This window comes from Oryctolagus cuniculus, chromosome 11 (assembly GCF_964237555.1).
Source record: "Oryctolagus cuniculus chromosome 11, mOryCun1.1, whole genome shotgun sequence".
In the NCBI taxonomy this organism is placed as follows: Eukaryota; Metazoa; Chordata; class Mammalia; order Lagomorpha; family Leporidae; genus Oryctolagus; species Oryctolagus cuniculus.
In genome coordinates this window covers 22,376,863-22,400,056 of record NC_091442.1, presented here as the reverse complement: position 1 = coordinate 22,400,056, position 23,194 = coordinate 22,376,863, and the positions used below count along the sequence as shown (strand labels likewise).

At 46.0% G+C, this 23,194-nt stretch overlaps 1 protein-coding gene across 3 annotated transcripts in view; it reads left to right on the top strand.

Annotated features, from left to right (window-relative positions):
* The window catches only part of PHF20 (PHD finger protein 20), a 141,983-nt gene that overhangs the window by 42,063 nt on the left and 76,726 nt on the right, over window positions 1-23,194 (top strand). For all 3 annotated transcript variants that reach the window (XM_008255971.4, XM_070051317.1, NM_001171336.1), the window contains 2 exons: window positions 16,886-17,057; window positions 19,252-19,336. In XM_008255971.4, the coding sequence (XP_008254193.1) occupies window positions 16,886-17,057; window positions 19,252-19,336 (257 nt within the window). The remainder of the gene's footprint in view (window positions 1-16,885; window positions 17,058-19,251; window positions 19,337-23,194) is intronic.

Sequence of the window (23,194 nt, the reverse complement as noted above, 5' to 3'; positions counted from 1 at the left end):
CACATCTTAATGTATAGCTTGATGAACTTTTACACAGGTAGACTTTTCTGTAGCAATCACCCAAATCAAGACATACCTTTTGGGCACCCGGAATACTTTTTGTGTCCCCTGTCCAGTCACACAAGCTTTCCCCTTAACTCCAGAAGGAACCACTGTTTGCAGTCATGCACTAAAATGGCACCCATCCGCATGTTGAGTATGTTCTCCAGCTGTACCGACGGTCTGGAGTGTCTAATATGGCAGTGATTGGGAAGCGGTGATGCTGGAAGGGGAGGGGATTGGGAGTTGAGGGTGTATGTAAGAAGTGAGATTCACAAATGAGACTTCCAGGAGAGAGTAGGATTAGGCAGAAGGAAAAAGCCAGCAAAAGTGTTCAGGGCCTGGAAGAACATGGTGTGTTCTGAGAACCTAAGAGGAGACAGATCAGGAGAAGTGGGAAGTGGAGCTAAGTGAGAGAATTTAAGCAAAGGAGAGACATGTTCATATCCATCCGAGGAACAGAAGAGCAGTAGTGTTCATTCAGTCCCAAATACTTAACTGAGTGATTCTCATAGAGAGTCCTGGGAGTTGTCTCTCCATACTTGGTATTCATTGTTGCTAGTGAGAGCTGATTGGGACAGAGATGAATTCTCTGATTCAAAGATGAATTCGAGGTGCTTTCTGAGTTAGAAGTGTCAGGTGTTGATTACTTAAAGTGGTGAAGGGATAACAGTTCTGCTGATAAGTAGTCATCTCTTTGTTTTCACTAAGTACATCTTCATGCCCATCCTCCCTTCAGGAAAGACTGGTGTGTGCCCTCAGCCAAGAATAGAGATCTGCTTGATTCTTGAAGTAGAATGAGTGCTGCATGTTTTCAGAAAGGCTGTTTATATGGAGAAGAATCTGGAATGAGCCTGAATGCCTAACCCCTGGGGAAAAAGTTGGGCAAATTCTAGGCTATATGTACTTACTGCATATACTTACTGTTAGTTTGGCTAAGAAGAAAGGCACTTCTGTGGGTGTGCGTCACTACAAGGATATTTAGATGTGATGTCACATTAAGAGCAAAAGGCTCTTCGTTGGGTTTAGAATTAGAAGATTTGGATACTGTTGTTGGTTGTGGCTTTTCTTTGAGCCTCCATTCCTGCAAATATAAAATAGGTGCAGTGATAGTAACTCCTTCAGTCCTTGCGGGGTGGTTGTAAAGATAAGTGAGATAGCTTCTGTAAAGGTGATTTGTAAACTCTCGGGTAGGTTGTACACGTTAGTAATAGCCGTGTGGTGGGACCGGTGCTGTATCGTAGTGGGTTAAACTGCGGCCTGCAGCGCTGGCATCCCATGTGGGCACTGGTTCGAGTCTTGGCTGCTGCACTTTTGATCCAGTTCCCTGGTAATGTACCTGGGAAAGCAGCAGAAGATCGCATAAGTACTTGGGCCCCTGCACCCATGTGGGAGACCTGGAAGAAGCTCCTGGCTCCTGCCTTCAGATCTGCTTAGCTCTGGCCATTGCAGCCATTTGAGGAATGAGCCAGTGGATGGACGCTCTCTCTTTGTCTCTGTATTTCCCTCTCTCCCTCTCTCTGTAATGCTGCCTTTCAAATAAATAAGTAATCTTTTAAAAATATTAATAGCCAGTGTGCTTTATAAGCAACTTAACTTTGCTTAGAAGTAACCAAGTGTGAGCTACAGCACTTCCTGGGAGTTGGTCATATAGTGTAGATGAGTCAACATTGTATCCCTGGATAGACTGGGACTGTTGTCTTCCTTTCTGGACATGCAGGTGGAATCATTCCCCCTCATTTGGTGAGAGCTTTACTCTTCACCATCCTTTCCTTTCCTTGGGAGAGCTGTTTGTCATGTTGGTTTATCTGGTAGCCTAGATCAGTGTGTTTCTCAAAGTTGGAAACACAAGGTTGGCAGGTTCTTTTTTTTTTTTTTTTTTTAAGTTATTTATTTATTTGAAAGGCAGAGGCAGAGAGAGAGAGAGAGAGATTTGAGAGGGAGAGAGGTCTTCCAACTGCTGGTTCACTCCCCAAGTGGCTGCAGTGGCCGGAGCTGGGCTGATCTGAAGCCAGGAGACGGGAGCTTTTTCCTGGTCTCCCACGTGGGTGCAGGGACCTAAGGACCTGTGCCATGCTCCACTGTTTTCCCAGGCCACAGCATAGAGCTGGACCGGAAGGGGAACTGTCGGGACTCGAACTGGCACCCTTATAGGATGCAGGGTCTACAGGTGGCAGCTTTACCCACTACTGTAGTGCCAGCCCAGGCACTTCTAACCTATAAACTCCCAACAGATCTCACTTTTAGAAACCACAGCATTGGCCGGCGCCGCGGCTCAATAGGCTAATCCTCTGCCTGTGGTGTTGGCACCCCGAGTTCTAGTCCCGGTTGGGATGCTGGTTCTGTCCCGGTTGCTCCTCTTCCAGTCTAGCTCTCTGCTGTGGCCCGGGAGTGCAGTGGAGGATGGCCCAGGTCCTTGGGCCCTGCACCATCATGGGAGACCAGGAGGAAGCACCTGGCTCCTGGCTTTGGATTGGTGCAGCGTGCCGGCCATAGCGGCCACTTGAGGGATGAACCAGCGGCAAAAGGAAGACCTTTCTCTCTGTCTCTCTCTCTCATCGTCTAACTCTGCCTGTCCAAAAAAAAAAAAAAAAGAAAGAAAGAAAGAAACCACAGCATTGTAGCAAAATGCTACTTTGTTAGTTACTTGTTAGTTGTTTATTACAGTGTAACAGATGTTTTTAAAACATAGTGGCCTACAACAGCAACAAATGTTTATTATCCTCTAAGTTGTATTTGGGTCTGGAGCAGCCTGCCTGGAGGATTCTGGCTCTGGGTCTGACCAAGGAGCAGGTTCAAGGCAGCTCAGTCTTGGGGCATATACGTTGATGCTGGTTTCTGGCAGGCCGCAGCTCCTTGCCCCATGGACCTCTCCGTAGACATCTAGAATGTCTGCATGAAGTAGCACTTGGCTACTTCTTGGGAATCCAGGAATGAGAATGGGAATCCAGGGATGTGCAGTGCAGAACCAGCAGTGCTGTGTGAGTGTGTGTTCATATGAAATAGAATATGTATAGAGTTGAGTTTACTTTTTTAACCATGCTACATATGATTCTGTGGCATTAAATGCATTCACACTGGTCTGTAGCTATCACCACCACCCATCTCAAATTTTTTCATCTTCCCAGACTGAGTTTCTATATAATCACAACAACTGTCACTCCCAAGTCCTGATAGCCTCAGTCTACTTGTATGAATTTAAGGACTCTTGAATGCAGCCATACAGTTATCCCATGTTTATTTCAGTTAGCATAGTGTCCTTAGAGTTCATCCATATTGTAGGACTCCTTAGAATTACTTTATTTTCTTACAATATTTTTTTTCTTTTCATTCCTTCCTTCCTTATTCTTTTCTTTTCCTTCTAAAGGCAGAGTGACAGAGGGAAAGATTCACAAGTGATCTTGTATCTGCTGGTTCATGCCCCCAGATGACTGCAGCAGTCGCAGGCTGGGTCAAGGTGAAGCCAGGAATCCAGAACTCCATGTGGGTATCCCACATGGGTGGCAGGAATCCAAGGGCTTAGGCCGTCTTCCACTGCCATTCCAGGTGCGGTAGCAGGGAACTCGATCGGAAGTAGAGCAGCTGGGACTCAAACTGGCACTGCAATATGAGATACTGGTGTCCCAAGCAGTGGCTTAAGTTGCTTTGTCACAGTGCTAGTCCCTATTTCTTTCCTTCCTTATTTCCTTCCTTCCTTCCTTTAGATTTATTTATTTATTTTGAAAATCAGAGTTACAGAGAGAGAGAGAGGTTCCCTCAAAATGCCTGCAACAGCCAGTACTTGCTGTTCACTCCCCAGATGGCTGCAACAGCCTGAGCTAGGCCAGGCCGAAGCCAGGAGCTTCTTCCAGGTCTCCCATGAGGGTGATAGGGGCCTAAGCATTTCAACCATCTTCTGCTGCTTTTCCCAGGCCATTAGCAGGGCGCAGGATCAGAAGTAGAGTATCAGGGACTTGAATTGGTGCCAGTATGGGATGAGGGTGGTCACAGGCAGTGGCTTTACCTGTTAAGGCCACAGCGCCGGCCCCTCTCGCCATTTCTTTTTAATGGTTGGGTATCCCGCTGTGTGGACATCACTTTTGTTTGTGTACTTATTTGTGAGACCCTTGGGTTGCTTTCCCTCTGACTGCTATGAATAATGTTGTTAGGAACACTGATGTGAGTATCTGTTTCAGTCTTGCTTTCAGTTCTTCTGTGTATCTACTCAGAAGTGCAATTGGAGCAGTACTTCTTATGAGCCAGCTTCGGAAGTCCCACAGCATCACTTCCTCCTCGTTCTGTTAGAAATGAGGCCACACTGAAGGGGAGGAGAATTAGACCCCTCCTTTTGAAAGAATGACTATCAAATTTACAAACGTGTTTTAAAGCCACTACAATGGCTGTCTGAAAATTAGGTAATGCCAGGGTAATTGCAAACACACACTAAAATTCTTTAGTAGTTGATTATATAGTGGTCATCTTGCATCTTGACCTTTTTCATGCTGTTGTGTGCACCACAGCTGGGAAGTGTTGGTAGAAATGATCCAGATTCTGGAGAAGCACAGTAAAATGTTCCTTATGGAGACCTTGGGGAACGCCAGCTCTGTGTTCATCCACACCCAGTGGCTTTTGGACTGCTCTTGGAAAGCATTCACTTAAGGCATTGCCCTCTACAGTGTTCGTTCTTGTTTTATGCTTGCTTTTATTTTCTCTCTCCCTCCCTCCCTCCCTTCCTAGATTTATTTCTTTGAAAGACAGAGTTAAAGAAAGAGATAGAGAGAGAGGGGTCTTCCTTCTGCTAGTTCACTTTCCAAATGGCTGCAATGCCCAGAGCTGAGCTGATCTGGAGCCAGGAGGTTCTTCCCAGTCTCCCATGTGGGTACAGGGGCCCAAGGACTTAGCCCATCTTCTGCTGCATTCTCAGGCACATTAGTAGGGAGCTGGATCAGAAGTAGCGCAGCCAGGACTCGAACCTGTGGCCATATGAAATGCAGGCACTGAGGGTAGGACTTTAACTGCTGCGCCACAGTGTTTGCCCCTTGGTTTGTGCTTTATGTACACTCCTGCTCTGTTCATGTTGCATTTTCTCCCAGAACTGTTCACCTTCTACACTGCATCCTTGATCTGGAGAATACCCTCTCATCTTTGAGAGCTGAGATCAAGTGCTCCTCTTCCCTAGAGTGCTCTCAGATCCTCTTCTTCCTCATTCCTCTTTCCTTCTCTCTGCCTTTTGCTCCCTTCCACCCTATCCAACCCTAAAGAATCTTCTGTTGTTATAACTGCCACACCTGACTGAAGTTATTTGTACCTATGGAAGCATAATTTAACCCTCCAAAAGAGACCATAGTGGATGAGGTGATGCCTTTACTATCTCCTGGGGAAACAGGCTATAAAAATAACCAAGTGAGGGGCTGACACTGCGGTGTAGCAGGTAAAGCTGCCACCTGCAGTGCTGGCATCCCATGTGGGCGCTGGTTCGAGACCCGGCTGCTCCACTTCCGATTCAGCTCTCTGCTGTGGCCTGGGAAAACAGTGGAAGATGGCCCAAGTCCTTTGGTCCCTGCACCTGTGTGAGAGACTCAGAGGAGGTTCCTGGCTCCCGGCTTCAGATTGGCACAGCTCCGGCTGATGTGGCCATCTAGGGAGTGAACCATCGGATGGAAGACCTCTCTCTCTCTCGTTCTCTCTCTGTGTACTCTGACTTTCAAATAAATAAATAAATAAATCTTTAAAGAAAAAAAAATAACCAAGGGAACAGAAACAAATGAAATGAATCCAGGTTGGGATAGATTCTGTGAAGGAAGAGAGCAAGAAGCTTACACAGACTGGCAGGAGAAGGTAACTGCTTGAAATAATGCAATCAAGGATTCCAGGGCAACAGGAAGCTAAGGCTGTTGCCTGGAAAGAAGGGGTATGGGGAATTGTTCCTGTTAAAGGGAGCATACTGGGTGTGGGAAGGTGGTGGCATGTTTGATGAACAGAAAGGCCTGTATGTCCTTTTTTTTTTTTTTTTTTTAAGATTTATTTATTTATTTGAAAGGCAGAGTTACGGACAGGCAGAGGCAGAGAGAGAGACAGACAGATAGACAGAGACAGAGAGAGAAGTCTTCCATCCACTGGTTCACTCCTCAGAAGGCTGTAATAGCCAGGGCTGGGCCAGGCCAAAGCCAGGAGCCAGGAGCTTCTGCTGGGTCTCCCACGTGGGTTGCAGGGGCTCACGTGCTTGGGCCATCTTCCTCTGCTTTTCCCAGGCCATTAGCAGGGGAGCTGGATTGGAAGTGGAGCAGCTGGGACATGAACTGGCACCCATTTGGGATGCCAGCATTGCAGACGGTGGCTTTACCCGCTACACCATAACGCCAGCCCCATGTTTGTTTGTTTGTTTGCTTTTAATTTTTTTTTAATTTTCTTTGACAGGCAGAGTGGACAGTGAGAGAGAGAGAAAGAGAGAAAGGTCTTCCTTTGCCGTTGGTTCACCTTCCAATGGCCGCCGCGGCCAGCGCACTGCGGCCAGCGCACTGCGGCCAGCGCACCGCGCTGATCCGATGGCAGGAGCCAGGTGCTTTTCCTGGTCTCCCATGGGGTGCAGGGCCCAAGCACCTGGGCCATCCTCCACTGCACTCCCTGGCCACAGCAGAGAGCTGGCCTGGAAGAGGGGCAAACGGGACAGAATCCGGTGCCCCAACCGGGACTAGAACCCCGTGTGCCGGCGCCGCTAGGCGGAGGATTAGCCTAGTGAGCCGCGGCGCCGGCCTTGTTTGTTTGCTTTTAAGTGAGTGGCCCCAAAGCCCTGAGGCCTGAGCAGCATTGCTGAAAGGCCCCTAGCTGTGTCTTGACTTGTCCTCACTGTATAACCGACTCCCAAGAAGGCTTGTAGCTCATACTTGGCTAATTCTGAGCAAAAGTAAGCTGCTTATAAAGCACATTATACAGAGCACTCAGAGCTTGGGAGGAAACACATGCGCAGGGGTCATGTACTTGACCCAGCTTCATCAGGGTCTCCCATATGGGTGCATGGCCCATGCACCGTCCTCTGCTGCTTTCCAAGCACATTAGCAGGGAGCTGGATCAGAAGTGGAGGAGCTGGGACTTGAACCAGTGCCCGAATGGAATGCTGGCTCAACAAGTAGCCTCTTAACCCACTCTGCCACAGCACTGGCTCCCAGTTTGATGTTTAATGTCTGCTCAAATGTGACTCTCAGCTGCAACATTAGTCTAGAAACTAGGATCTTATCATCGGTTGACTGTTACATGTTGCAGCTAGAAATTCTCTTCTCCCTTTTCTGCCTGCACAAATTCCATTCATGTCTTCTCTTTGGCTAACCTTGCCTCGTCTTGTCTGGTCTGCCTCATGGTTGTCCATATTTAAGTTGAGGCAGATAAATTACCCTTTTGTAAGTAAGAGGCAGTTCTTATCACCTCTTTTGTGTGATTAACTTACTTAATACCTTTAAATTTTAGTTCATGTTTCTAGTTCTCTTCAAAGGCAGGTGCCTGAGCACATATGTATATATAATCCCTCTGAGACTTGGAATTGAGTGGCTAAATCAAAAGCATTTAATTGACTCCTATTGACTGATGAAGCTGGGCCATCCCTGTAGCAGGTGACAGTTGTGATGCACTGAGTCTTACTGGGCTTATCTGTGAGGTGGTCTTTGTTCCCTCCCTCTCCTCTGACTGGCAGCTGGGTCTCCTCCTTTACCCAAGGGAAGGGAAGGTCACACTTGAGGGAAGTAGGGAAGCCTACTTTCTCTTCAGGACACTGTGCACGTGGTTTCTGTTGAGCCTCTTGGAGAGGTGTGTTTTTGTGCGCAGTGTGATGCCTGTGCCCAGTAGAGTTTTTTGAGTGAGGAAGAAGCTTCAGGCTAACTGAGAGCACAGAGATCTCCTCAGATCCGAGTGAATACAGTGGGATTCTGGCCCAGCAGTTCAGACTTGATTCTGTGGATCCTGACTTCCCAGACTTTTTGAAAGCACTGAATAGTAAAAGTTCAAAATTTGAATTTGTCCCAAGATTCACCAACTTCTTATTTTGCCAAGTAAGCACATTTGAAGAATCTAGTTATATACTTTTTAAAGCCAATATGTGCTCCTGATACAATGTATCAAAACATATAAAGGATGTGCATTGAATAACATGTCTCATATTTCCTTTCTAGTTCCCTGACTATGCAGTTCCTCTCCCAAGACAAACTTGGGTGGCTTGATCATCCTTCCAGAGAGAGCCCACACATTTAAAAACATATATGAATGTGTTGCCTCTCTCCTTTCTCTCAAGTGATAGCATATTGAAATAGCATTTTGCAGCTTGAGTTCTACTGCCTTGCTCCAAACTTTTCTTAGAGATTTTAAAAGTCAGTAGATAGAGTGATCACTCTCTTTATAAAGACCAGCATCCCATACGGATGCACTGCACGTGGTGGCTCTACTGGCTGTGCCATAGCACCAGCCTATCTCCCCATTTTTTTTTTTTTATTTTTTTTATTTTTTGACAGGCAGAGTGGACAGTGAGAGAGAGAGACAGAGAGAAAGGTCTTCCTTTGCCGTTGGTTCACCCTCCAATGGCCGCCGCGGCCGGCGCGCTGCAGCCGGCGCACCGCGCTGATCCGATGGCAGGAGCCAGGAGCCAGGTGCTTTTCCTGGTCTCCCATGGGGTGCAGGGCCCAAGCACCTGGGCCATCCTCCACTGCACTCCCTGGCCACAGCAGAGGGCTGGCCTGGAAGAGGGGCAACTGGGACAGAATCCGGCGCCCCGACCGGGACTAGAACTCGGTGTGCCGGCGCCGCTAGGCGGAGGATTAGCCTATTGAGCCGCGGCGCCGGCCCATTTTTTTTTTTTAAGATTTATTTATTTATTTGAAAGGCAGAGTTACAGAGAGAAAGAGAGAGAGAGAGAGATCTTCTATCCAGTGGTTATTAAGGGTATTAAAAAAGTTGCCATCATCTTAAATTTTTTTTGTAAGATTATTTGAGAAATAGAGTTACAGACAGAGAGAGAGAAAGACAGAGATAGAGAGGTCTTCCATCTGCTGATTCACTCCCAAAATGGCTGCAACAGCTGGAGCTGGGTCAGGCCAAAGCCAGGAGCCAAAAGCTGCCTCTGGGTCTCCCATGTAGGTACAGGGAGATGGCCCCAAACATCTGGGTCATCTTCCATTGCTTTCCCAAGCCATAAGCAGAGAGCTGGGTTGGAAGAGGAGCAGCCAGAACACTAACCTGTGCCCATATTGGATGCCGGCACCCCAAGCATAGGCTTAATCTACTATGCTATTGCTCTGGCAATAGCTATATTTAGATACCAGAAAGTTAAGAATATGATTTCAGTGTATAGAAATGTTCTATAAGTTAAATTTAGATTTTTTTAAAAAGATTTATTTATTTTACTTGAAAGAATTATAGAGAGAGGGAGACACACATACAGAGAGAGAGAGAGAGATCTTCCATCCACTGGTTCACTCCCCAAATGCCCACAACAGCCAGGGCTGGGCCAGGCCAAAGCCAGGAGCTAGGAGCTTCTGCCTGGTCCCTGACACAGGTGCAGGGGCCTAAGGATTTGGGCCATCTCCACTGCTTTCCCAGACACATTATCAGGGAGCAACTGGGTCTTGAACCGGTGCCCATATGGTATGCTGGCACTGTGGACAACAGCTTAACCCACTGTGCCACAGTGCCAGCCCCAAATAAATTTTGTTATGTGTAAAGTTAATTACATACATTAGTTTAAAGACCATGGGCCTGAAAACTGTTGCTAGGACAGTAAGCCATTAAAGAAAGGGGTTTGGATAGGACTACATTAGGACCAATAGTTATTTTAAAGAATTTCTCTAGGAGCAGGCCTTATAGTGGATGGGGTTAAGCCTCTGCTTTGATTGCCCACATCCCATATCACACGTGCCTGGGGATCAAGTCCTGTCTCTGCTTCCAATCCAGCTGCTGCTTCTTTTTTTCTTTTTTCTTTTATTTATTTTTTTTTTTCATTTTTTAAGGAATACAAATTCATTATTCTTCCCACCATACCTGCTCTCCCACCCACACTCCTACCCTTCCTCCTCCCTTTCCCTTTGCCAGTCCCATTCTCCATTAAGATTCATTGTCAGTTAACTTTCTGCAGAAGACCAACTCTATACTAAGTAAACATTTCAACAATTTGCACACACACACACACACACACAAACCCGAAATTGAGAACTGGTTTTACAGTTAATTCTCAGTATAACTCAATGAGGACCAAGGTCCTGTATGGGGAGTTAGGGCACATGACTCTTGTTGTTAACTTAACAATTACCACTCTTATATATGACATCAGTGACCACCTGAGGCTCTTGAAATGAGCTGCCTTGACTATGGAAGGCTTTTGAGTCCACAAACTCCATTAGTATTTGGACAAGGCCATAAGCATAGTGGAAGTTCTCTCCTCCCTTTTGAGAGAAATACATCCTTCTTTGATGGCCTCTTCTTTCCACTGGGGTCTCATTCAGAGATCCTTCATGTAGAACATTTTTTGCCACAATGTCTTGGCTTTCCATGCCTGAAATGCTCTCAAGGGCCTTTCAGCCAGACCAGGAAGATTTAAGGGCTGATTCTGAGGGTAGAGTGTTGCTTAAAGCAATTGTCATTCTATGAGTCTGCTGTGTGGACTGCTTCTCATGTTGGACATTCTCTCCTTTTTAATTATATCTATTATTATTGCCAGGCACTTGATCCTATTTATATGATCTCTTTAACACTTAATCCTATCTATACGTTCACTTTAACACTTAAAAAATATGAACAATTTAACAATTAAGATAGCATTTTTACCAAGTTTGGGATTTAGAGTTCCATGACAAGTTTTTAATCTGTACCCTTTACCCTTAGAAGTCAGTAGGAATGTATGCAGAACTATACAGCTTTACAGTTACAAACTTCCTCTTCCTTTTCTTATTCCCACTCTTATTTTTTACTGACACCTATTTTCAATTGACTTTATACACATATGATCAACTCCATGTTAAGAGTTCAACAGGCTGGCGCCGTGGCTCACTAGGCTAATCCTCTAACTGTGGTGCTGGCACCCCGGGTTCTAGTCCTGGTTGGGGCGCCGGATTCTGTCCCGGTTGCTCCTCTTCCAGTCCAGCTCTCTGCTGTGGCCCAGGAAGGCAGTGGAGGGTGGCCCAAGTGCTTGGGCCCTGCACTCCATGGGAGACCAGGATAAGTACCTGGCTCCTGCCATCGGATCAGCACGGTGCGCCGGCCGCAGCGGCCATTTGAGGGATGAAAAAGGAAGACCTTTCTTTCTCACTGTCCACTCTGCCTGTAAAAAAAAAAAAAAACAACAAACAAACAAACAAACAAAAAAACCAAAAACCAAAATGGTGTAGCGGGGAAAGCAGCTATCTACAGCGCTGGCATTCCAGATGGGCAATGGTTCAAATCTAGCTGCATCATTTCCAATCCCCCTCCCTGCTAATGCACCTGGGAAATCAGCATAGGATGACACAAGTCCTTGGGTCCCTGCACCTGCGTGGGAGACCTGGAGGAAGCTCCTGGCTCCTGGTTTCAGATCTGCCCAGCTCAGACCATTCCAGCAATTTGGGGAGTGAACCAGAAGATGAAAGCTCTCATACTCTCTCTCTGTAACTCTGATTTTCTGACTTTCAAATAAATAATCTTCTCAAAAAAACAAAAAAAACAAAAAAAACAGACTTTAACCTAAGCACTCTGATATGGAATATGTGTCCAAAGCAAAAAAAAAAAAAAAAAAAAAAAAAAAAAAAAAGTTCAACAAATAGTATGAAAAAACAAAATGAAACTGTTCTTTGACAATCAAGACAAGGACAGCTCAAGTCATCCCTTCTCGAGTGTCAATTTCACTTCTACAGATTTCATTTTAGGTGCTCTGTTAGTTCTAACAGGTCAGGGAGAACATATGGTATTTGTCCCTTTGAGACTGGCTTATTTCACTAAGTATGATGTTTTCCGGATTCATCCATTTTGTTGCAAATGACTGGATTTCATTTTTTTTAAACTGCTGTGTAATATTCCACAGTGTACATATCCTATAATTCCTTTTTCCAGTCTTCAGTTGATGGGCATTTAGGTTGATTCCATGTCTTAGCTATTGTGAATTGAGCTGCAATAAACATGGAGGTGCAGATAGTTCTTTTGTTTACTGATTTCATTTCCCATGGTAAATTCCCAGGAGTCTGATGGCTGGGTCATACGGGAGGTCTATATTCAGATTTTTGAGGTATCTCCATACTGTCTTCCATAGTGGCTTTACCAGTTTACATTCCTACCAACATTGGTTTAAGGTACCTTTTTCCCCACATCCTCTCCAGCATTTGTTGATCGCTATATGAGAGCCATTCTAACTGGGGTGAGGTGAAACCTCATTGTGGTTTTGATTTGTATTTCTCTGACAGCTGGTGATCCTGAACATTTTTTCATGTGTCTGTTTGCCATTTGGATTTTCTCTTTTGAAAAATGTCTGTTTAAGTCCTTGGCCCAATCCAGCTTCTTACATAAATGAACATCCTAGGAGACAGCAGGTGATGGGCCAGATACTTGGGTTCTTGTTTCTCCTATGGGGGAGACTGAGATGGAGTTCCTGGTTCCTGACATCGGCCTGGCAGAGCCCTAGCTCTTGGGGCATTTGTGGAGTGAATCAAGGGATGGAAGATCTCTTTCTCTTTTTCTGTCATTCTGCCTTTCAAATAAAAATAAAACTTGAATTTTTTTTTACTAGCTTCTAAAAAGATGGATGAATGAGAGGGTAAGACATATATGAAAGAGATATCTTTCTTCCAATCTTCCATTTTTTTTTGGAATTATTTGACATAGTAACAGACAGTAAGAAAGAGAGACAGAGAGATAGAGAGAACGGTCTTCCTTCCGTTGGTCCCCAAATGGCCGCTACAGCCGGCTCTGCGCTGATCTGAAACCAGGAGCCAGGTGATTCTTCCTGGTCTCCCATGCGGGTGCAGGGCCCCAGGCACTTGGGCCATCCTCCACTGCCCTCCCGGGCCACAGCAGAGAGCTGGACTGGAAGAGGAGCAACTGGGACTAGAACTTGGTGCCCATATGGGATGCTGGCACCACAGGTGGAGGATTAACCAAGTGAGTCATGGCGCTGGCCCCTCTTCCCCCCCCCTTTTTTTTGTTTTGAAGATTTATTTTATTTTGAAAGGCAGAGTTACAGAGAGGCCCAGGCAGAGGAAGGGGGTGAGATCTTCCATCTGCTATTTCATTCCCCAAATGGCCGCAACAGCTAGAGCTGCACCCATGCAGAGCCAGGAGCTTCTTCCGGGTCTCCCACGCAGGTGCTGGGGCCCAAGGACTTGGACCACCTTCCACTGCTTTCCCAGGCCATAGCAAAGAGCGGGATCGGAAGTGGAGCAGCCAGGATTCGAACTGCTGCCCATATGGGATGCTGGCACTGCAGGCGGCAGCTCTACCTGCTATGCCATGGCACCAGAATCTCCCCATTTTTTTTTTTTTAAGATTTATTTACTTATTTGAAAGGCAGAGTTATGTATGTATAGAGAGATAGTCCATCCAGTGTTTCACTCACCAAATAGCTGCAACAACTGGAGCTGGGCAGGTATCATGCCAGGAGCCAAGAGCTTCTTCTGGATATTCTACATCGGTGCAGGAGCCCAAGCACTTGAGTCATCTGCTGCTGCTTTCCCGAGCACATTAGAGGGGAGTTGGATTGGACGTGCAGCTGCCAGTGCCCGTATGGGGTGCCAGCTTCTCAGACAGTGGCTTTCCTTGCTGTGCCACAACACTGGCTCTCTTTCTTCCCACTTTACAGAGAAGATTAGATTTAGGGAGTCCTTTCCTGTCTCCTACAGTTGTATCACTCTGTTCAGCAGTCATGTGAGTAGCCAGTCTGTTGTCAAGACATCTTGTATTCGTAGCAGCTGTCATGGGGTAGGAGTAGGAAGACTAGTTTCAGGACAGTTTATTCCTTCTGTTAATATTTTTGAGCAATTAATGTATGGTATAGTACCATATTAGGACTTTTGAAAAGTACATGCTGTCAGTCCTCTGTGAGTAATGTCCACCTGAAGTGATGGGGGCCTGAACTTGCGAGGGCTTGAAATTGGAATGAGTGAGTGGAATTTGAAAATTTTGAAATGGACAATTAGCAGGACACATGACCTTTGGGAAGAATAGGAGAGTGGAATTCATTTGCTGAACTTTTGTTGAGTGCGCAACATGTGCAAGGTGCTGTGATGGTTAATTGCTTTAAGTGTGTGTTAGAGTAGGATTGAATACAGCCCAGTCTATAGAAAACAGACCTATTCATTTATGTAGGACAGCAACGGCCTAGGTGCTGGATACAAGAAAGGAAGGAAATGATGCAGATCCAAGCTGTAATCAGAAAGTATAGGTAGAACTTGAATTTTCTCAGTTCAGAGTTAGCAATCTCATTGTGTATTTTGGAAAACAATTGCATACACTATTTTTCTTCTTTTTATCTACTCATTTATTTTTAGAATGAGCAATACATTTGTATGGTTGAAAATTTTAAAGTTATTAAAAAGCACACTGCAAAAATCTTCTTACTTTCACTTCCCTCTTCCTTTACAGTTTCCTTTTGTGTCAGTCAGGTGTAAGTATTGGAAACAGAAAGCACTATGGATATTTTAACTGCAAAAGGACTTAACATGGGGAATTGGTACTTGGAAAATTGCTTGGGGGCCATCGCTGTGGCACAGCGGGTTAACACCCTGGCCTGAAGTGCCGGCATCCCATATGGGTGCTGTTTTGAGACTGGGCTGCTCCACTTCCCATCTAGCTCTCTGCTATGGCCTGGGAAAGCAGTGGAAGATGGCCCAAGTCCTTGGGCCCCTGCACCCACTTGGGAAACCCGGAAGAAGCTCCTGGCTCCTGATTCGGATCGGCACAGCTCTGGCTATTACGGCCAATTGGGAAGTGAACCTTCGATGGAAGACCCCCCCCCCCCCCCGCTTCTCCTTCTTTCTGTGTAACTCTGACTTTCAAATAAATAAATAAATCTTTAAAAAAAAAAGAAAATTGCTTGGAAGGGTTGATGCAGTAGAACTCAAGAGGGCTATGCCACAGCGCCGGCCCCACAAGAGCATTCTTCTTCTTCTTCTTCTTCTTCTTTTTTCTTTCTTTTTTTTTTTTTTTTTTTTTTTTGACAGGCAGAGTGGACAGTGAGAGAGAGAGACAGAGAGAAAGGTCTACCTTCACCGTTGGTTCACCCTCCAATGGCCGCCACGGCCGGCGCACCATGCCTATCTGAAGACAGGAGCCAGGTGCTTCTCCTGGTCTCCCATGGGGTGCAGGGCCCAAGCACTTGGGCCATTCTCCACTGCACTCCCGGGCCACAACAGAGAGCTGGCCTGGAAGAGGGGCAACCGGGACAGAATCCGGCGCCCCAACCGGGACTAGAACCCAGTGTGCCGGCGCCACAAGGCAGAGGATTAGCCTACTGAGCCGCGGCGCCGGCCCACAAGAGCATTCTTAATCATTAGTTCACTCCCCGAATGCCTGCAATGACTGAGATTGGGCCAGGCCATTGCTGGGAGCCAGAACTCTATCCAGGTCTCCCATCCAGGTGACAAGGACCCAACTACTTGCCCCTTCATGCCTCTCAGATGTTCACATCTGTTGTATATATCATCTCATTTAACTTGTACTCAATCCTGTGTTTTTCCTGCACTTCTCATGAGGAAATTCAGACTCTGATACGTTAATTTATTAAAACATTTTAAAAAAGATTTATTTATTTGAAAGACAGAGTTACAAAGAGGCAGAGGTAGAGAGAGAGAGATCTTCCATTCTCTGGTTTACTTCCCAAATGGCTGCAATGTCAGGTTGTCCAGGCCAAAGCCAGTAGCCTGTAGGTTCATCTGGTTCTCTCATGTTTGTGCAGAGACCCGAGTACTTGGGTCACTTTCTACTGCTTTCCCAGGGGCGTTAGTAGGCAGCTGGATTGGAAGTGGAGCAGTTGAGACTTAAACACTTAAACTGGCACCCATATGCCACAGTGCTGAGCACGGATTTATTTTAAAATTATTTGTTTATTTGAAAGGGGAGGGGAGAGAAAACTCCCATCCACAGGTTTACTCTCTCTCTCTTTTTTAAGATTTATTTATTTATTTGAAAGTCAGAGTTACACAGAGAGAGGAGACGCAGAGAGAGAGAGAGAGAGAGAGGTCTTCCATCCGCTGGTTCACTCCCCAATTGGCCGCAATAGCTGGAGCTGCACCGATCTGAAGCCAGGAGCCAGGAGCTTCTTCCAGGTCTCCCACACGGGAGTCTTTGGGCCATCTTCTGCTCCTTTCCCAGGCCATAGAGCTGGATTGGAAGAGGAGCAGCTGGGGCTAGAACCGGCGACCATATGGGATGCTGGTGCTTTAGGCATTTAACCCATTGCACTACAGCCCTGGCTCCCACTGGTTTACTCTTAAAATGCCTGCAATAGGCATGACTGGGCTGTACCAAAGCTGGGAATCAGGAACTCAGTCTGAGTCTCCCAACTGGGTGGTGGGAAACCAAGCACTTAGTCTTCAACTGCTGCCTCCCAGGTTGTGCATCTGTAGGAAGTTAGAGCCAGGCATCTAACCTAGGCATGCCATGGGATGCCGCCATCTTTACTGGCATCTTAACCCTTAGACCTAACACCCTCTGAAAGGTTAGTTGAATAGTTAATAAACTAAGGAATATCCAAGTTGGTATTTGAACCTCAAGTTTGTTTTCCTCTATACTTTGTGATTAGATCCAGGTACACAGCCTCTGAATGCTAGGCCTGTAGTACCCTGTACATCTCCTTTGGGAAGGGATTTGGAACACCATTTTGGATGTTTTCCGTGGGTATTAAAGGAATTTTGAATTTTGTTTTCTGACTCAGGTATCCAGCTCACATAGAAGACATTGACTACGAAGAAGGAAAAGTACTCATTCATTTCAAGCGTTGGAACCATCGTTACGATGAGTGGTTCTGCTGGGATAGTCCTTATTTACGTCCTTTAGAAAAAATACAGCTGAGGAAAGAGGGCTTGCATGAAGAGGACGGATCTTCTGTGAGTGACACATCTGGGAGGTTCCATACTGAGTGGGGCAAGCCGTCGGGCAGTTTCCCGTCCAGCTTTTGATGTTCAGTATGGAGGCAGTAGCAGCCGGGGACCCTTAGGCCTGTAGTTGTGACCCTGAGATCTCTGTGTACCTGGGGCTCTTGGAGAATCCCAGTTTTCATCTGTTTGAACGATATGATTGATGTTATAGCTCGTAAACTACTTTGGCTAATACTGTGTTAATAATGAACGAAGAGCTTACTTCTCTTTTACACCACTGTATTTCTAGTCTCCAGAACACTGCCTACCTCACACGTAGTAGGTCATTAATAAATAATTGATGACCAGATGATTGAATGATTGAATTTAGATCCGTAGTGTCTATACTACTGGTATTCTAGATATGATAGACTTCTAGACCATTTATGAAGTAATCATTCTGTATGACACTGTGCTAGTCTTGTATACAAAGTCTTTTTTTAAAAATTTATTCATTTTGAAAGAGTTACAGAGAGAGAAAGAAATGAGGAAGAGACAGAGAGAGAGAGAGAGGGAGAGAGAATCAATCTTCCATCCTCTGGTTCACTCCCCAGATGACCCTGCGACCAGCACTGGGCTAGGCCAAAGCCGGGAGCCAGGAGCTTCATGTAGGTGTCCTGTGTGGGTGGCAGGGGCCCAAACCTTTTCGCCATCTTCCCCTATTTTTCCCAGGCCATTAACAGGGAGCCAGACGGGAAGTAGACCAGCTGGGACAGGAACTAGCACCCATGTGTGATGCCAGTGGCACAGGCAGCGACTTTACCTGCTTTGCCACAATCCTGGCCCTGTCATATACAAAGTCTTTTATAAACCCTTGAATAAATGATCAAACAACATTCCTGTTTTCTAAATTTCTTCACTAAGCCTTGAGCGTTTACTGATTTTAGAATGATGTAAGAAGTATTAATTTTAAGTTTTCTAAAAAATGTTTTCTGTTGTTTTTATTGAAAGGCAGAGAGATAGAGTTGAACAGATCTTTCATCCACTGGTTCATTCTCCAAATGCCTGCAGTGGCCTGGAGCTCAGTCTGAGTCTCCGGCTTGGGTGCAGGGAGCAATCACCTGCTGCTTCCAGGATACATAGTAGCAGGAAGCTGGGATTGCAGGCAGAACAGGGACTTCACCCCGGCCCTCTACCCCGGCCTTCTTACATGGGATGTGGGTGTTTGAAGTGGCGTCTTAACTATTGTGCCATGTACCCATCCCTGGTTTTAAGTTTTTAGAAACAGGCATTGAGACCTCTGTGGTATTCTCGCTGGTTTTGGGTTTGACTCAGCTCTGGGTTTTAACCCGGACCAGGAATCTTATACTCTTGCTGGCCCTTCTCCTAACCCTCAATTTTGGATTGTTCAATATTGTTTCATTTGATTGTTTAGTATCTCTCTCTGTAAAACTTATCAGTGCAAACTGTGTGCTAGGAAAATGGTCTGAAAATAAAAATGAGGCACTGGCGTTGTGGCAGAGCTGGTTAAGCTGCAGCCTGTGATGCTGGCATCTCACATGAGCACTGAGTCCCGGCTGCTCCACTTCTGATCCTGCCGATGGCGCCTGGGAAAGCAGCCAAAGATGGCCCAGGTACTTGGTCCCAGCACCCACTGGATGGAGTCTCAGGCTGCTGTCTTCGGCCTTGCCCAGCCTTGGCCGTTGTGGCCATTTGGGGAGTGAAACCGCAGATGGAAGGTCTCTCTCTCTATCTCTCTCTGTCTGTCTCTCTCTCACATATTATCTGTAGTTTTATTTTTCAAATAATGATTTTTTTTTATTTAAAAAAATGCAAATGGCTGTCTCCGTTGGCACAGACCTTAGTAGTGTGGGTCGTGTAAAATGGCATGAATGCTGCTCCCCGGAAGATGAACTAGCCTGATTCCTTGCCGCTCCCATACCAGTGTGTTCCCTGCTGGGCCTGCCTCTTAGACTCGCTGTCAGTGCACATCCTGGATAGGGTAGGGTTATCATCAGTGCTGTGCTGTGTCAGAACTCCAAGGCTTGACGAGGTCTTGTGTGTTAGTCCTGTTGTTTAGACTCCTCGTGGGAAACAGCAGAAGCATCTGTTTCTCCTTTGCACTCTGTTACCAACCCCAGCTTCTGTGGTGAATTCTGTTACAGTGTGTGTCCTGTGAACTTTAGTTGGTAACAGGATTTTTTTTTTTTTTTAATTTTTTTAGGAATTTCAGATAAACGAGCAGGTGCTGGCTTGCTGGTCTGACTGTCGTTTTTACCCAGCCAAAGTCACTGCTGTTAACAAGGACGGTAAGGCATTTGGATTGTAATTATTTTTACTTAAAACTTAGGGGGCATAGAATATTAGAGTTTGGTAGTATATTTTCAGTATTTATTCCTCTTTTTTCAAGTTAATCACAATGTCAGGCATTAGGAAGAGATTAGTAAATGAAAGCTGGAAAAAAGGGGAAGTTTGACTCTTTGCCCCCTGCATTTCTGTCACTGTTTTCTAATAGTGGTGGTTGGTTACTCTGCTGGGAAGTGTGTAGGTTCTTGCTGTCTAGAAGTGCCTCATGTAATTAACTCAGTTTCTCATACACACCTGTGAATAGTCTCCCAGTTAGGTGAACACCAGCAACCATTTCAAAATGTGCTTTGTGGATGCAGGGTGGCTGAGGGTCATCTTGTTGCAGCTGGGCTGATGGTGGGGAGGGGGAGGCTGGAGTTTTAGAGCACTAAGTTGGTTGCCTTTGGTAGATTAGGATCTGTGAGGAGATAGGGGAGGGAGCTTGACCCAAAGAGGCCCATTTTGCTAGCACAAGGGTTGGAGAAGGGTTATAAGGATAATATGTGTGCTCAGAATCCTGGCCCTCACAAAGCAGACTCTGGGTGTGAGGGACACCCTTTTTAGGATGTGTCTATTAGGATGTTTGTGATTGTCCTTGATCTCTGATGTGAGTGTTTAGGGCCATCAGGCCTCTTGGTGCTGCTGTTAGGGGTGACTATGAGGCTGGATTGACTTTTCAGGTATTATTTAGGTATTTATTAGTACTCTGTGAAGTGTTGAATGTCAAGCTGACCAAATTTTGCCTCATAATGGTTGAAATGGTCAAAAATAAACCTGAAAAGCAAAGATATATCTTCTGAGTTGTCTAAGCAGTTACTGATTCTCCAGTTCATGACAGCCTTTTTGGATAGTCCCTTGTTTCTCTAAGTTACTTTAATGAGCTTAGGTTCAAAATAAAATCACCTGTTAGATTTTTCATATGTGTCATGTTAACCTGAAAAACTTATTTTCAGGGAAAGTTTGCATAGTATTTTTTTTTATTTGAGAGAGAGAAAGAGACAGAGTTTCTGTCTGCTGATTCACTCCCTAAATGCTTGCCGAAGTTCTTGGTCATTGTGCCCGGGAACCCAATCCAGGCCTCCCACCTGGGTGGCAAGAACCCATCTGCTTGAGCCATACTGCTGCCTCTCAAGATTTTTATTTGGCAGGATGCTGGAGTTGGAAGCCAGAGCCGGGAATCAAACCCGGGCACTCTGATACGGGCTGTGAGTGTCTTCACTCCTAGGCTAAAGGGCCATCCCAGCTTAAGTTGTCTGAAATCCTTTTAGTAAGAAACAGAGTTTAGCTTTTCAAATTTTTGTTTTCAAGATTAAGCTTCTCTCTTACTTACTTTTGAATCACGTGGGATGAAATACAAGTGTTCTTCTTGTATATAAATGTTTTCCTCATAAGTTCTTCAGATGATTGATGATGAGCAAGTCCTGTTTTGCTCCCAAGTACCCAGTGGCAGTGTGTTTCCTGTGCGGAATGGCCATGCTTTAATCTAGTGCAAGCTCTGCATGGTAACGGGTAATTCTGTAGGTACAGGAAGTAGCAGAATGGAGGGAACGTTTCTGTTGTGTTCCGGGGATGCCCTTCAGTCGCTTGGGGGACCTAAATGGGATTGGATGAGAGAATGGCGAAGAGGAGTTTAGGAGCTGGGGCAGTGCTCATCTGGGTGGAGGCAAGGAGGCTTAGGAATCTACTTGTTTGCACCTTTCATCTGCAGAGGCCAGAGCTCAGCATCAAGTATTTTTAAAAAGACTTGGTCATGGCAGAAACAAGTAGGCACTGAAATAGAGCTATTAGCAGGAGGTGGGGTTGGGGCCAGTGAATCAGTCATGACAGGGTTGGGGAGTGGGGATGCCTGTCTGCAGAGTGTTATGTGTGGGATGCTTCTGAAACTGAAAGAATCATTTAAAGACTAAAAGTCATTGTCCACATTATTGGTTAGTTTTTTTTTTTTTTTAAGATTTATTTGGACGGCAGAGTTACAGATAGGCAGAGGCAGAAAGAGAGAGGGAGGGAGGGGTACTCCACCTGTTGGTTCACTCCCCAGATGGCCTCATGGCCAGAGCTATGCCTGTCTGAAGCCAGGAGCCTGTACCAACGTGGGTACAGGGGCCCAAAGACTTGGGCCAACTTCTACTGCTTTCCCAGGCCATAGCAGAGAGCTGGATCAGAAGTGGAGCAGCTGGGACTTGAACTTGCACCCATATGGGATGCTGGCACCGCAGGCAGTGGCTTTACCCACTATGCCACCGCACTGGCCCCAGGTTAATTAGGTTTTAAAATATCTTTAAAACTTAGGCATCTGGAGTTTTGCAAGTTAAAACAAAAGTCCTTTTCGTTGTGTTTCTTTCATGAGCTAAAATTTATAATAGAGGCTTGAGTTCATGTTCTTAAAATGGTCACTTCCTACTTTAATGTTCTTCAGGCTCAGAATTCTGTCCAGTGAATGTTTATTAATAGCAGAACATAAAAATTGGTGATTTCCCCACAAACTGTCTTCTCGTAGTTTATGGTTTCTGAAGCCCTGTGTGTTGTGCTGCCAAGTTTACTGGTTCTTGAGACAACTGGAAGAGGGAAGAGAGGACATGGGGGCAGGGACATCTGGAAACCGAGTCAGAGGGACAGATGGGGTGGTAGGGTTGCTGCGCTGAGGATTGTGAAGGGGGGCTGGCCTTTGTGGGAACTCAGATCTGGGCCTGATTCGGAGATGAAGATCATGACTCTTAGCTGCTGTCTTTGGGGTTCGATTTTCATCTGTGGAAGCTGGTGGGCAGTTTCTTCTGCTTCAGCATGATTGATTCTGGTTCTTGCTGGGCTCTCTTTCACTCCCTTTTCCGCACTGGCTCAGTTGCATCGGTGGCGAGGCCACCACAGCTTAAAGGCACTCTGCTGGCAAGGCGCTCCTTTGTTTCCTCTTCTTGTGACTTGTTTTCTTGGTGCCACTGAGAGGCAGCTGCGGATACAGTACAGTCACGCCTTGTAAGACTCATCTTTGCGAGGCTTGATGTGGTTTTCTTGCCACTCTTAACCTTCTTGCTGGTTTTGCTGAGGCTGGGCCTTGCCTGAACAGATTGGTGGTTGGGGAACCTTCCAGAGTGTGGAAGTAGTGGCTGCGGGCACTGTGGAGTCTGACGTGACTGAGTCAGAGCTTAATCACGATTTCCAAGTTTCTTAAGGGAGTTGGCACCTGGGAAATAGGGAGGGCAAGGCCATATTATCTGACCCCCCCCCCCCCCCCTTTTTAAATCTGGAATGGTTCTTTGGCAATGGAAATATTTTTAGAAAATTAATTTTATTTGAAAGCCAAGATTATAGAGAGAGATAGAGAGTGAGCACGCTCTTTCATCCACTTGTTCACTCCCTAAATGGCCAATGTCTGGGGCCAGGTAGGCTGAAGCCAGGAGCCTGGAACTCCATCTAGGTCTCTCATGGAGTGTGGGGGCCCAAGTATTTGACGCATCCTCACTGCTTCTCAAGTTCATTAGCATGAAGCTGAGTTGGAAATGGAGTAGCCCGGACTTGAACTGGCGCTCATATAGGATGCTGACAGTTTAACCTGCTTCACCACAACATTAGCCCTGACAATGGAATTTAAACATCCTTTAACGTGAAGGCAGCGGCAGTTTATAGCCTAGTTAACCCTCAGTCTGTGTTGGAGTAAAAGGCAGCGTTCTGCTTTCAGGAAGTCTTTGGAAGCCATCTCTGGTGAATTGACCTGAGCCCTGCTGGGGCTGCTGAGCTCCCTTTTGCACACAGAGCTTGGGCAGGCAGGCTCCCATTAGGGCTTTCTGCCCCTGCTAGTGCCTCACTCTGCTCTGTAAGGCATTCTG